We start from the raw sequence: 15,701 nt of genomic DNA, 5'->3' as shown, positions 1-15,701 counted from the left end.
CTTCCTTTTCTGAATAAATATTTGAAGTTAACTATTATAAAGAAATATGGTGGCTTTTTGCTTTCTCTTATTGAGATTAATTGTACTTAGGTGTAATTTTTCTGAAATATAAATGTGTTGGAAAAATTTGTATAGTTTCGTAACAGTGGTTTTTCAACCTTTTTTTACTTGTTTCCTTTAAAGAAGGATTTTGTATCTTCATTAATTTTTCTGGGTTAAATGTTATCACTCTTTATTATGGATGAATTATGTTGTTTGAAATTAAAACAAAGAAAAATTTATAGCCACCTCCCATTCTTTTTTGTTCACCAGCAAGATACATAATTAGATGTGTGTCCTTTTCTTTTCTTTTTTTATCACTTCTGTATGCCTTACATAGGGATTTAGTAAGTTAGTCGAGAATGGAGAATGGAAATGACTGTAGGTAACTTAGAGCAACAGGTCTCAAACTTTTTAGTTTTAGGATTCCTTTATACTCTTACAAATTATTGAATACCCCAAGATCTTTGATCTATGTGGGCTGTATCTAAGAACTATTGCTGTATTAGCAATTAAAACTGAAAAATTGGAAATATTTACTTATTATTCCACTTACAAACCATTACATGGTAACATAAATAACATATTTGATGTTAAAAATAACCATATTTTCCAAAATAAAACAGTGAGAAAAATGGCATTTTCTTCTATTTTTGCAACCCTCTAATATCTGACTTAATAGAAGACAGTTGAATTCTTACATCTAACTCTGCAGTCAGTCTGTGGTAATGAGTTTTGATTGAAGAAAAGAAAATCTGGATTCACACAGGTGTGGTATTGGAAAAGGTATATTTTAATAGCCTTTTCAGATAATTACTTCTTTAATACTATACCAAAACTTGACAAGTAGTAGTTTCTTAAAGAATGGTTGCAATGTGGTCTTTGAAACCATATCAATGACCTTTTCATTCTCTGTTACATTAAAGTCTATTGGTCTGTCTTACAGTATGAATGAATTTTTTTATCCATGCGTGATTCTGTAACATCATGCATTGGCCTGTTGGAAAATACTGGTTCACTGAGTTACTCATATCTGCCAAGTGTTGACATCCTTCATTATATAATTAAAAAACTCGTATTTGTTAATATCACCACTGATCTCATTGTAGACATCTTTAAGTACTGGGAAGCTGTCAGTGTTGTGGTCTGTACAAGTTATTCAGAGTTCTTATTTTTGCTTAAGAGCTCAAATTTTATCATTGTCAACAAATAATGTCAGTTTTCCTTGAAGGGAAAGACTCCCTTCATTTTTAGAAAAAGTCTGCCAAATATCCAAGTCTAAATAATCATAATTGGTTCTTTAAATAAAAAGTGTTGTTTCATGATAAAAACAGCTAGTTCAACTTGCAATTGAGTTGCACAAATGCTTTTTTTTCAAGATAACCATCATTCTTAAGAATGCATCAGCAGTTTCATGTATTTCCTATTTCATCACACAGAATATTAAAAAGATGGGTGCTCAAGGGTTGAAATTTAATAAAATTAATGATTTTTACTGCTTTATCAAGTACATTCTTAAGTGAAACTGCCTGTTTTTTTTTAAAACTGCAACTGTGTTGCAGTGAAGAATGCAATGACTAGTAGTACATTTTGGTGCCATTGCCTTAATTCCTGTTACGGCACAGTTTTGCCTACTATTGCTTTTACAACATCAGTGCAGAAGTGAAAACAGTGGAAAAAGTAAATCATATTTGAGTATTAACATGAAAATAATTTTGACATCTTGGATCCTGATAGGGTCTTAGTGGACCCTCATGAGTCTATGGTCCTCATTTTGAGAATTGCTGTTATACCAGAATATAAGCTTCTGGGGGGCAAGAATTTTTGTCTCTTGTTCACTGATGTATCTCTTACACTAGGCCTGCCATCATCCTGGGACTTTTTACCCATCTCTAGTGTTGGATCGTTATTTTCTGAATCTGGGTTGTCTTTGTTGTTTACTCTCTGCTTTTGGTGGCATGTATCTTCCAGTAGCTTCCTAGAAAAGGGTGAGTGTGAGGTCTAATTTTGAGACTTTGCATATCTACTATGAGATTCTGATCTCATAAGATCAAGGATGGATTTGGATAGAGTCTAGGTTGAAAACCATTTTCACTTAGGATTTTGAATGCAAGTTTCATTGTTTTGCTGTTTAGAAGCTCTATGCTTTTTATTGTGATTCCCCCATTTTTTTCTCTTTAGAAGTTTCTAGGATTCTGTATATTCCTAGTGTCTGAATTTTCATGAGATATGTCTGGTGTATGTCTTTTAAAAAATTCATTGTCCCAGGGACTTAGTGTAATTCATACCTTTCAGTTCTGGAAATTCTTTTGAATTTTTCTTTATCTTCTTTTCCTGTTCTTTTTTTTTACTGGAATGCATATCAGTTGGATTTTGGACTTCCTGGATTGATTCTCTTTTACCTCCATTTAAAAAATATTTTTCTTTCTACTTTCTGTGAGTCCTTTATCTTCTTAACCCTATTGTATTTTTCACAAATTATCATTTGTTTAAATTTCAAGCTTTTTGTCCTGCTCTGTGGGTGTTCTGTTCTTGTTTGCTGAATCATCTTCTCATATGTTTCTCATATGTTTTAACGGTGATTTTTTTCCTTCAGTTTTTCTTCTGCATGTTCCTGGTTTACTACAAATTGTTTTTTTTTTCTTTCTGTTTGATGAAGGCTCTCTTCACATGATTGGTTATCATTTGATGTCTAATCACTAAAAAGGTAACAAAAATGTTTACAGAAAACAGTTTATTGTGTTTAAGTTTTGGGCTTGTTAACTAGTAGGTTTGGTTATAGGATATTTGGGTGAGGACCTGGCCTTTTTGTGGGGACCTTCAAATACTAAATATATATTTTATCAGGTACTGTTCGGTTTTGCAGAGAATAATCCTCTGACAAAATCCTTGCATCCAAGCACACAGAGGGCTACAGTATTTGCCATTAGATTGCAGACTTTCACCTAATCCCTTTAACTTTCAGTTCAAGCCTGTCCTCTGTTCTCTTTTACTGTGGCCCTGAACCTGGTGCTTCATTCTTTCCTCATTTATTTCTTTTATCATCTTTCTTGCTGGGACTGGGGAAGAGTAGTCACTTGCCTGGGTTGGATGGGGAGGGGACCCAGGAGATTATTTCTTTTACAGACTTTGAACCAATTCCTTCATGTTTCAGTTCCATGCCTCATTCATTGTGTCTGCTATGGTATGTGGTGTCTCAAATTCCGATCCTTTCCGATTTTTGCTGTGTGAATTGGCTTTTCTCTTGGAGTTCTCTGAAATTGCTTGGTATTCAGCTTTCTTAGCTCTAAATCCTCCGTCTGTTTTTCATTTGCTAATAATTTGTTGACATATCTTGTCTACTGCTCCTGTTGTTTTCTTCTCTTTAACCTTGTGAATTTATACATTTTTGTCCTTTCTCATTTTAGTATTTTTTTAACTAAATAATAAGAACATAACAAAAACTCACCTTAAATGGTTATTTGTGGGCAAAGAAAATCCTTAATAGCTTAAAGGTGAAAACAAGAAAGGAGGAAAAAGCCAAGAAATAAGACTTAGATAATCTTTATCACTCAATTATGTACAAATCCTTAATGGAAATACACACAAACATAGTTGTATGTGGTTATACATTATGTGTATACATACCTTTTTTAGTAAAAATAAGGATAAAAAATATGGATATATGCATACACATATTTAAATACATACATACATACTGCATTTATCTGTATAATTTAATTATCACTGTATTTTGAAGCTGTAAAGAATCATGGTGCTCTTTTAACCAGTACAGTTTCATTTTTCAGTGAGGAAGCTGGCTTAGATATGCTAGTGATTTATTGAAAGTTTCAAAACCAAGTCTTCCGAATGTTTTTTTGACCTGTAAAGTATTAGAAATGTGAACGGTTTGGAGGTTCAGACTGTGTTTAAAGTCTAATTATGGCTCTAGGTAAATAGCTTAAAATTTTGAATCGAGTCCTACCAATTTTCACCTGGTATTGCACTGGAGTTTGGGTGTAACTTAACAATATTCTGAAAACAGAGCTGTAACTTAACAATAGTTTCATTTATAGTAATGACATTTCACTTATTTTGAATAAATATTAAAGGAAAGTGAGATTTTAGTTAATCTGATCCATTAACCATTTATTTTAACAATTACATAGGATAGGTCATGCTTTTATGTGCTACTGAAAGGTAGCTAATAACTCTTTTAGTAAAAAAAATGAGATTGCATATGAGAATCTAAAGGCTAACTTTAAAAGAAGACAAGTTTCTTATCAGCTAATTTCTAAATATATAAAAAAGTTCAATTTATGTATTTTTTTTCCTTGTGTATACTAAATAGACAAGCCTTAGCCATATAGAAAATAAAGAAAAAAAATCACTCAGTTTCCTCACTTAAATATTGTCAATTTTCATTTTTGCTTTTATTCATATGTACATTTTTTAAATTGTAGTCTCTGTAGGTACAGTTTTAATAATGCTATATTGAATATCTTCATGAATATATCTTTCAAGAAAAACTTCAGATATATTACTAGAAGTAGAATTACTTTGTCAAAAAAGCATTGACATTTAGACAAACAACAAATATTGGCGAGGTTGTGGAGAACCGTGAACCCTCCTATGCTGCTGGTGGGAATGTAAATTAGTTCAGCCATTGTGGAAAGCAGTATGGAGGTTCCTCAAAAAGCTCAAAATAGAAATACCATTTGACCCAGGAATTCCACTTCTAGAAATTTACCCTAAGAATGCAGCAGCCCAGTTTGAAAAAGACATATGCACCCCTATGTTTATTGCAGCACTATTTACAATAGCCAAGAAATGGAAGCAACCTAAGTGTCCATCAGTAGATGAATGGATAAAGAAGATGTGGTACATATACACAATGGAATATTATTCAACCATAAGAAGAAAATAAATCCTACCATTTGCAACAACATGGATGGAGGTAGAGGGTATTATGCTCAGTGAAATAAGCCAGACAGAGAAAGACAAGTACCAAATGATTTCACTCATATGTGGAGCATAAGAACAAAAGCAAAAACTGAAGGAACAAAACAGCAGCAGAATCACAGAACCCAAGAATGGACTAACAGTTACCAAAGGGAAAGGGACTGGGGAGGATGGGTGGGAAGGGAGGGATAAGGGTGGTGAAAAAGAAAGAGGGCATTACAATTAGCATGTATAGTGCGTGGGGGGCATGTGGAGGGCTGTGCAACATAGCGAAGACAAGTAGTGATTTTACAGCATCTTACTACGCAGATGGACAGTGACTATGAAGGGGTATGTGGGAGGGACTTGGTGAATGGGGGAGCCTAGTAAACATAATGTTCTTCATGTAATTGTAGATTAATGATACCAAAATAAAAAAATATATATATATATAATTTCAAAGAAAGTTTAAAATCAACAAAATCCAGTCACCCAGAATTAACTATTGTTAACATTGGTGAACACTATTCCAAGTTGCTCTCTATGCAAAAATAAAATGATGTGCCAATGGGTAGATGATTGGAGGGACCATTTTCTTGTAAGATACATGTTCATTAAAATGGAATAATACTATACAAGCCACTTTTTATATAAAGGATACTACTGTCACTATTTGCAGATGCCATAATGTTATACGTAGAAAACCATAAAGGCTCCACCAAAAAACTATTATAACTAATAACTGGATTCAGGTACAAGGAGGGATTCTAACTGGTAGGATACAAACTAATACACAGAAATCTGTTGCATTCCTATATACTAACAATTAACTAGCAGAAAGAGAAATCAGGAAAGTAATTCCATTTACAATTGCATCAAAAATAATAAAATACCTAGGAATAAACCTCACCAAGGAGGTAAAAGACCTGTACTCTGAAAATTATAAGACACACATGAGAGAAAGTAGACACAAATAAATAGAAATCTATCCCATGCTCATGGATAAGAAGAATTAATATTCTCAAAATGGCCATCCTGCCCAAAGCAATTTGCAGATTCAGTGCAATCCCTATCAAAATAACAACAACATTTTTCAATAAACTAGAGAAAATAATCCTAAAACTCATATGGAACCACAAAGGACAGTGATTAGCCAAAGCCATCCTGAGAAAGAAGAACAAAGCTGGGGGTATTACGCTTCCTGACTTCAAGCTCTACTACAAACCTTCAGTAATTAAAACACTGGTACTGGCTCAAGAACAGACCCACAGAACAACTGAACAGAATAGAGTCCAGATACAAACCCACACACATATGGTCAATTAATATACAATAAAGGAGCCATGGATATACAATGGGGAAAATCAGCCTCTTCAATAACTGGTGTTGGCAAAACTGGACAGCTACATGCAAGAGAATGAAACTGGACTGCTGTCTAACCCCATACACAAAAGTAAACTCAAAATGGATCAAAGACCTGAATTAAGACATAAAACCATAAAACTCTTAGAAGAAAACATAGGCAAAAAATCTCTTGAACATAAGCATGAGCAATTTTTTCCTGGAAACATCTCCTTGGGCAAGGGAAACAAAATAAAAAATGAACAAGTGGGACTACATCAAACTAAAAAGCTTCTGTACAACAAAGGACACCATCAGCAGAACAAAAGGCAACATACAGTATGATAGAATATATTTGTAAGCAATTTATTCAATAAGGAGTTAACATCCAAAATATATAAAGAGCTCATATACCTCAACATCAAAATAGCAAACAACCCAATTAGAAAATGGGCATAGGACCTGAACAGACACTTCTCCAAAGAAGAAATACAGATGGCCAACAGACACAAAAAAGATGCTTCACATTGCTAATCATCAGGGAAAAGCAAATTAAAACTATAGTGAGCTATCACCTCACATCAGTTAGAATGGTCACTATCTAAAAGACAAGAAATAATAATATTGGCAAGGATGTGGAGAACAGAGAACCCTCCTAATGCTGGTGGGAAGGTCAATTGGTACAGCAACTGTGGAAAGCAGTATGGAGGTTCCTCAAAAAACTAAAAATAGAAATACCATTTGACCCAAGAATTCCACTCCTAGGAATTACCCTAAGAATGCAGGAGCCCAGTTTGAAAAAGACATATGCACCCCTATGTTTATTGCAGCACTATTTACAATAGCCAAGAAATGGAAGCAACCTAAGTGTCCATCAGTAGATGAATGGATAAAGAAGATGTGGTACATATACACAATGGAATACTATTCAGCCATAAGAAGAAAACAAATCCTACCATTTGAACAACATGGATGGAGCTAGAGGGTATTATGCTCAGTGAAATAGTAAGCCAGACAGAGAAAGACAAGTACCAAATGATTTCACTCATATGTGGAGCATAAGAACAAAGCAAAAACTGAAGGAACAAAACAGCAGCAGAATCACAGAACCCAAGAATGGACTAACAGTTACCAAAGGGAAAGGGACTGGGGAGGATGGGTGGGAAGGGAGGGATAAGGTGGTGGTGGGGGGAGAAAGGGGGCATTACGATTAGCATGTATAATGTGGGGGAGGCACGGGGAGGGCTGTGCAACACAGAGAAGACAAGTAGTGATTCTACAGCATCTCACTATGCTGTTGGACAGTGACTGTAATGGGGTTTGTGGGGGGGACTTGGTGATGGGGGGAGTCTAGTAAACATAATGTTCCTCTTGTAATTGTAGATTAATGATACCAAAAAAAAGCCACTGACATTTTTATGACTATTTAAATTGCTCAGTTGCTTTCTGGGAGGATTATACCATCACTTTATATAATAACTAGTGATGTGCAGAGTTGACTGACTTCACAATAAGCTCATCAAGGTTTAAAGTAAAACTTTGGTGCTTTAGTTAACATTTTCCTCCTCAAATTTCAGAAGTGAAATGTTGATAGTGTATTGTTTCAAGTTGTACTTTGTTGATGACTAATGAGGTCTTATCCATTTAAAAATTTAGAATTTTTAATTACGAGTTAGGAAATATAACTCGTAAAGGTAGTAAAATATCTTTTATTTTTAGGGAATGAAAATGAAGGATCAAGTTTTTGATCCCTAAATCAATTATCATATTTAATGATAAATGCAAGTAGAAAATAAGAAAATTATTATAATGAGCTGTTCTCAGGATTAACTCTTGAGAGACATTTGAGAAAATTCAGAACAAATGTAAATTGTTCATAAATTGTAAAAAATATGCCCATATTAATAAGAGCAGTAACCCTATCAGTAAAATCTGATAAGCATAGAAGAGCTGTTTCTCATGTCTTGTCAAGATACATTTAATTACTTTAAGTTTAAATTTTTATGAAGTTACAGTAAGTTTTACAAAGATTTCTATTAAGTTTCATCCATTGTGCCATTATGTTAGAAATAATTTTCTTTGAACATAAATTTGTAGAAATGGGACGCCGGTCATCAGATACTGAAGAAGAAAGCAGAACCAAGAGAAAAAAGAAACACCGTAGACGGTCATCTTCAAGTAGTTCTTCAGATAGCAGAACGTACAGCCGAAAGAAAGGTGGAAGGAAATCAAGGTCAAAGTCAAGATCTTGGTCCAGAGATCTTCAGCCTCGCTCACATTCTTATGATAGAAGGTGCTTTTCATAATTTTCATTTATACAGTAATAATACTAACATTTTTTAGAGTTCATATGTTTTTGTACTTTAAATTTTCTGGGTAAAATATTTTTCTTTAAGTTTAAGTAGTTATATGTTTATGAGGGTTAGATTCCAACTCTAAGATTTGTTTTTTTCTTTGCCAGGCCTAGCCCATAGGTCTAGTGTCTTCATTCTTTGTTCTATTCTTTGTAGACATGTAGATATAAACTGATATAGTTCTCATAACGTATTATCTGGTAATATTTGGAAGTATTGTATACTATTTAAGACTTCTAGTGTCTTAATTAGTAGCTAATCCAATCATTAAGTTATGAATCAGTCATCTGTGCAAGAGGAAAAACATGTATCTCTATTTGCTTCTAGGAAGGAGTGAAACAGTAAAAATGAGATGATTGTTTAGAATCCAGATGATTTCTCCTTAATGCCAATAAGCGTTTTTTTATAGCAATGATACTTGATTATGTTTCATTTCAGACGCAGGCATCGATCAAGCAGCAGCTCTTCTTACGGCTCTAGAAGAAAACGAAGTCGAAGTCGTTCACGGGGTCGAGGGAAATCCTATAGAGTTCAGAGATCTAGGTCAAAAAGCAGAACAAGAAGGTATGCTGTTATCAGATATTTATTGCCTTATAACAAACTATCCCCAAATTTAGTGACCTAAAGCAACAATCATTTATTTTTTCATGATTATAATTTAGACTCAGCTCAGCTTGCACTTCTGCTAGTCTCACCTGGGGTCACTCATATGGTTGTAGTTAGAGCTTGACTGGAACTAGATGGTCCATTGGACCTCACTCATATATCTGGGGTATATTGGCTGGGGTACCTTAGTTCCCCTATGGCTTCTCATCCTCCAGTAGTCTAGACTGGGCCTTTTCACATGATGGAGGAAGTATTTGAAGAGGGTAAGAGCAGAAGCTGCAAAATCTCTTAAGGTCTAGTCTCAGAAATAACCCAATGTGTTATGGAATGAATGTTTGTGTCCCCACTAAATTTATATGTTGAAACCCTAACCCCCAGTGTAACTGTAATTGAAGGTAGAATCTTAATGGAGGTAATTAAGATCAATTGATGTCCTAAGGGTGGGATGATAGTCTAGTAAGGCTGGTAACCTTACAAGAAGAGGGGGAGAGAGCTCTTTCTCTTTGTGTGTGCACTCAGAGGAAAGGCCATGTGAGAACACAGTGAAAAAGCAACTGTCTACAAGCCAGGGAGAGCATCCCTACCAGGAATCAAATCAACTGACATTTTTATCTTGGACTTAAAGCTAATTTAGCTAATATAACTAAATTTCTGTTATTTAAGTTGCCCAGTTTGTGGCATTTTGTTATAGCAGGCCAAGCAGACTAATACATTGTATCATTCCACCTGTGCTTACTAGTTGTGCTCAATGGCCAATAATACAAAGAATAGCCTATCTGGAAAGAGTGGTACATTTCAGGCAATGGTAGAAAATATGTTGAATACGATGGTATATGTGCTGTCCGCTGTTTGATGTGAGTGTATAGACATGTCAAAATTCATTGAACTATACTTTAAGATTTGTGCATTTTATTGTATGTACCTCAGTTAAAAAAAATAATCTTCAGACCAAAAAAAGAAAAAGAAACATATGGTTGACTAGGATGGGAACATGCTATTGAGACACTTGGTAAAAGTAAGCATTTAGAAGTTATTGAAGGTCTTTGAGCAGAAGAGTGTTAGGATAAAAACAGCATTTTAGGAAGATAAGTTTCTTTCCTCTGCTTAGTTCTTTATGCTACTTTTAGGTTCCAGTTGTGGTGATAACTTGATTTTGTTAACTTGGCAGAAAATTTTTGTAAATCTCTCCATGAATCTGAAGTTGGGTAATAGCAGTAAAGTCTAAATGTTTAGTTTTTCTGGCCTAAGCCTCCTCTCCTTTGTACATACTCCGGTGTAAGCCACTCTGTATTACATGCCTTTGCTCTCCATACATGTCCCTGAGTTGCTAGCTTGTTTCTTTGGTCATGTTCTTCCAGTTCCTTGCATTATCTCTACTTTGAGACATCTTCCTATGTTTTAATGTTCAGTTCTATTTAACCTTTAATTTTCTTCTTCCTTAATTCCTTTATTGATTTTTACCTTTTCCCGCTCAAGTCAAATTTAATCCATGCTTTCTCTGACCCACCATCATGTGGTTTCTGATTTATAATAGTTACATTATGAATATTATGTTTTTTAATTCTCATGTATTGTAGGCTCTTGCAGGGGGAATCTCTTGGTAGCTAGCATAATGCCTTACTCACTAAACATGCCTTGATTTCAGTGAATGATTAACTGGCGAAATCAAGTTAGGTAGACAGCTGATTGTGTAGCAAGGAAAAATTTTATTGATTTGTGGAAGGAAAACTTTATTTTGGATGTGCTGATTTGTCTAAAAAAGGCTTATTAACAGAAAACAACTTCAACTGAAATTTCTTTTTAATGAGAACAGAAATAATAATTATGCTTTTTATGGTCTTTTTCAGTTTACAGAGTACTTTCACATGTACTGTATTAGGTTTGATTAGGAAAACTGAAGCCACTTACTTCCAAGCATCAGGGTTTTAACATAGGGAGTTAAGGGCTTATATAACATTTGGAAGGGCTCAGGGAATTAGGGAACCTGTCACTGATTATTTCAGCCTGAAGCATGGAAGCTGGTTGTTTTATCAAGTCACTGGAAATCTTAAGAACTCCATTTGTTCTACCAAAGTGGGAGGTTCTCAAGAAACTATTCATCTGGCAGCTGCATGTCTGCCCAAATATCTACCTACAGTCGCCTCCAAAGAGGAATCTGGAAATGTTAATTTCTTTTCCTTTGTAATGAAGAAAGACCTTAAAAGGAATGGCAATGATGTCTAGTCAACAACAAACTATCTAGCACACATGCACTTGAGTTTTCTAATTCTGTCAGGCTGTTGTGAGGTAAAAACCTTCATTTTATATATGAGGAAACAAGTTCATAGGTTTATTCAAAACAGCAACTTCTCAGCCTTGTGCATCACCACTTACTTCTGAATTTAACTGCAGTAACTAAATCTGGTGACACTGAAAATTCCTTAATTTTGAGAAAATATATTTTCCATATCTTATATAGTATATTGTTTTGGAAAATATATTTGAGGAATTTATTCTTCAAAATGTTTAAACTAGGTGAGTTTCTAGGTTAATCTTCATTTAACAAGAAAATTGAACAATTCATTCACTGAGCTGTTTGAGGCTTTAATTTAAATAGATAATATCAAAGTAATGTGTTTTTCAAGGAAAAATTACTATATGATTCTAAATACGAAGGTGTATTGTTAATGATTACAATGCTTTTTAATAGAAGACAGATTTCACTCATAGAAAGTCAAATACTTTCAGAGAATTTAGTTCTCATGTGTAAAAAATAGTTGAAGGATGAAGCACATTCTGCGGGATGGCAGGATGAGGGAAGTCAAGTATGTGAAGTTTGCAGTTCCCATGGGTAAGTTATGGAGTAGTTGGTGATGATGCTTTTTTTTTTTTTTTTTTTTTTTTTTTTTTTTTATTAATTAATCTGGATGCCTTTTATTTCTTTGTTTTGTCTGATTGCTGTGGCTAGGAGATGATGCTTTTTAATACAGTTTTTATGTTCTTGAAGTACTCAAGTTGTGACATGTATCATATTACTTACTTCTTTTGCAACAGAGAGAAACTTGTTTCTGTACAGTATATTTACTTATTTTATCAATTGTAGAATACTTAGAGTATAGTTTCAGAATTGTTGATATATATAGCACTGTGTAAAGCTAACTTGCAAACTAGAGTTCAATATTTTTTGTGGTTCATTTTATCTGTGTTCTGGGGGCATATAGTTCTCCCCACATCATGGGAGGTTCATTTGTTTCTGTTTCTGTTTCATTAAAATTTTTGATTTCCCTAAATTTAAAAATTTTACTTGCTTCTCCCCTTTATTTTAGTATGTGAAACTTTAGTTTCTGAAAGACAACACTATCCTAAAAGGTGTATGCAGAGAATTATCACTGGCCTTTCTCCTTTCTCTCTTGTTCCTAACACCCTCTATTAACTGATCCTGTTAGTTTGTTCTTCATCTTTGCTGTGTTTCTTTTGAAACAAAATAGTAGTTATGTCTATGGTATATTGGAGATACTCCTTTGCACTAATGTTTTTTTGTTTACTTATATATCTTAGAAATGACTATATCAATTATTAGTAATCTTATATTTCTTATATCTGCTTGATACTTCATTGTGTAGATGTATCATAATTTGTTTAGCCAGTTTCCTAGGTATGGACATTAAGAATACTGCTGATATTTTGCAGTTAAAAAAACTGCATGAATAACCTTACTCATGAGTCTTTTAGTATTGTTGGAGTTGTATCTTCAGGGGAAACACCTGAAATAGGATTGCTGAATCAAAAGTAAATAAGTTTATGGTTTTGTTTGATATTGCCAAGTTCCTAGTTTGTTAGATATTGCCAAGTCAGTAACGTCTGAGAGTCCTGTTCCCTCATGGACTTGTCAATAGAATGTCCTGTTATTTTTACATATTTACCAATCTGATAGAAGAGAAATGGTATTCTAGTGTAGTTTTAGTTTTCATTTCCTTTTACATTAAGTGAGATTGAGCATATTTTTATATGTTTAGGTCCATTTTTCTTTCTTTTTTGTATATGAATTTTCTCTTCATATCTTTTGGGTTTGGGTCTTTTTTTCTTCATTTTTCCGAGTTATTTACTAGGTATATTAGCTCTTTAGCTGTGATATATATGGCAAATATATTATCTTAGTTTTCAGGTGTCTCTTAACTTTGTTTATGGTGTTTATTGGTCATAAAAAAGTTTCTTACATGTGGTCAAATTTATCACGCTTCTTTCATCGCATCTTTCCTCCCATTCAGAGCACAGAGAAATTCTTTCCTTACATTATAGATATGTATGGAATTATATATGTATTATATATAATGTATAATGTATGTGTATGTGTGGGTATGTGTACACATTGACATCTTCTGTATCCATTCAGCACTTAGGTTGTATCCATATCTTGGCATTGTGAATAATGCTGCAGTGAACATGGGAGTATAGATACCTCTTTGGGACCATTTTCATTTCTTTTGGATATATACCCAAAAGTGGGATTGCCATAAAAGGGTTCCCTTTTCCTTACATCATTGCCAACACTTGTTATCTTTTGTCTTTTTGATAATAGCCATTCTATAAGGTGTAAGATGACAGATCATTGTGGTTTTGATTTGCATTTCCATGATAATTAGTAATGTTGAGCTTTTTTTTCATATACTTGTTGACCATTTGTATGTCTTCTTTGGAAAAATGTCTGTTCAGATCTTCTGCCCATTTTTTGCTTGTCTGGGAATTGTTTAATCCCTCCTTCATATTTAAATGATAATTGTGCTGGATACAGTATTCTTGGTTCGAGGCCCTTCTGTTTCATTGCATTAAGTATATCTGCCCATTTTTTTATTGGATTTTTTTTTTTTTGCTATAAAGTTGTGTGAGTTTATATAATTTGTTTATTTTTACTTTTAAATTTTTCTATTTTTTGGTATCATTAATATAAACTTACATAAACAACATTGTGGTTACTAGATTCCCCCCATTATCAAGTTCGCACCACATACCCCATTACAGTCACTGTCCATCAGCATAGTATGATGCTGTAGAATCACAGCCTGTCTTCTCTGTGCTGTACTGCCTTTCCTGTGTCCCCCCCTATATTATGTGTGCTGATTGTAATGCCCCTTTTTCCCTTTATCCCCCCCTTCCACCCATCCTTCGCAGTCCCTTTCCCTTTGGTAACTGTTAGTCCATTCTTGGGTTCTGTGATTCTGCTGCTGTTTTGTTCCGTCAGTTTTTTCTTTGTTCTTGTACTCCACAGATGAGTGAAATCATTTGATACTTGTCTTTCTCTGCTGGGCTTATTATTTCACTGAGCATAATACCCTCTAGCTCCATCCATGTTGTTGCAAATGGTAGGATTTGTTTTCTTCTTATGGCTGAATATTTCATTGTGTGTATGTACCACATCTTTATCCATTCATCTACTGATGGACACTTAGGTTGCTTCCATTTCTTGGCTATTGTAAATAGTGCTGCGATAAACATAGGAATGCATATGTCTTTTTCAAACTGGGCTGCTGCATTCTTAGGGTAAATTCCTAGGATTGGAATACCTGGGTCAAATGGTTTTTCTATTTTGAGCTTTTTGAGGAACCTTCATACTGCTTTCCACAATGGTTGAACTAGTTTACATTCCCACCAGCAGTGTAGGAGGGTTCCTGGTTTTCTACATCCTTGCCAACATTTGTTGCTGTTTGTCTTTTGGGTGGTGGCCATCCTAACTGGTGTGAGGTGATATCTCATTGTGGTTTTAATTTGCATTTCTCTGATGATTAGCTATGTGGAGCATCTTTTCATGTGCCTGTTGGCCATCTGAATTTCTTCTTTGGAGAAGTGTCTGTTCAGATACTCTGCCCATTTTTTATTTGGATTATTTGCTTTTTGTTTGTTGAGATGCATGAGTTCTTTGTATATTTTGGATGTCAACCCCTTATTGGGTGTGTCATTTATGAATATATTCTCCCATACTGTAGAATGCCTTTTTGTTCTACTGATGGTGTCCTTTGCTGTACAGAAGATTTTTAGTTTGATATAGTCCCACTTGTTCATTTTTGCTTTTGTTTCCCTTGCCTGTGGAGATATGTTCATGAAGAAGTTGCTCATGTTTATATTCAAGGGAGTATTTTTTTTTTTTTAGGAACGGAGAAGGAAGATTTTAACTGAGCCTTTCTTTGTTTTATTTATTTATTTATTTGCTTGTTTATTTAATTTTGTTATCATTAATCTACAATTACATGAAGAACATTTATGTTTACTAGGCTCCCCCTCACAAGTCCCCCTCACAAACCGCAGTACAGTCACTGTCCATCTCAAGAGACTTTTGCCTATATTTTCTTCTAAGAGTTTTATGGTTTCATGACTTACATTCAGTTGTTTGATTCATTTCGAGTTTACTTTTGTGTATGAAGATAGACAGTAATCCAGTTTCATTCTCTTACATGTAGCTTTCCAGTT

At 34.2% G+C, this 15,701-nt stretch overlaps 1 protein-coding gene across 1 annotated transcript in view; it reads left to right on the top strand.

Moving 5' to 3' along the window:
- Positions 1–15,701, top strand: part of RSRC1 (arginine and serine rich coiled-coil 1) — a 441,266-nt gene that overhangs the window by 2,572 nt on the left and 422,993 nt on the right. Inside the window, exons 2-3 of the mRNA XM_036997926.2 lie at positions 8,398–8,593; positions 9,093–9,218. Of these exons, the coding sequence (XP_036853821.1) occupies positions 8,400–8,593; positions 9,093–9,218 (320 nt within the window). The 5' untranslated portion in view covers positions 8,398–8,399. The remainder of the gene's footprint in view (positions 1–8,397; positions 8,594–9,092; positions 9,219–15,701) is intronic.

Source organism: Manis javanica, chromosome 3 (genome assembly GCF_040802235.1).
Source record: "Manis javanica isolate MJ-LG chromosome 3, MJ_LKY, whole genome shotgun sequence".
NCBI classification, from domain to species: domain Eukaryota; kingdom Metazoa; phylum Chordata; class Mammalia; order Pholidota; family Manidae; genus Manis; species Manis javanica.
Note: the sequence above shows the minus strand (reverse complement) of the source record. Positions and strands in the feature narration are given on the sequence as shown.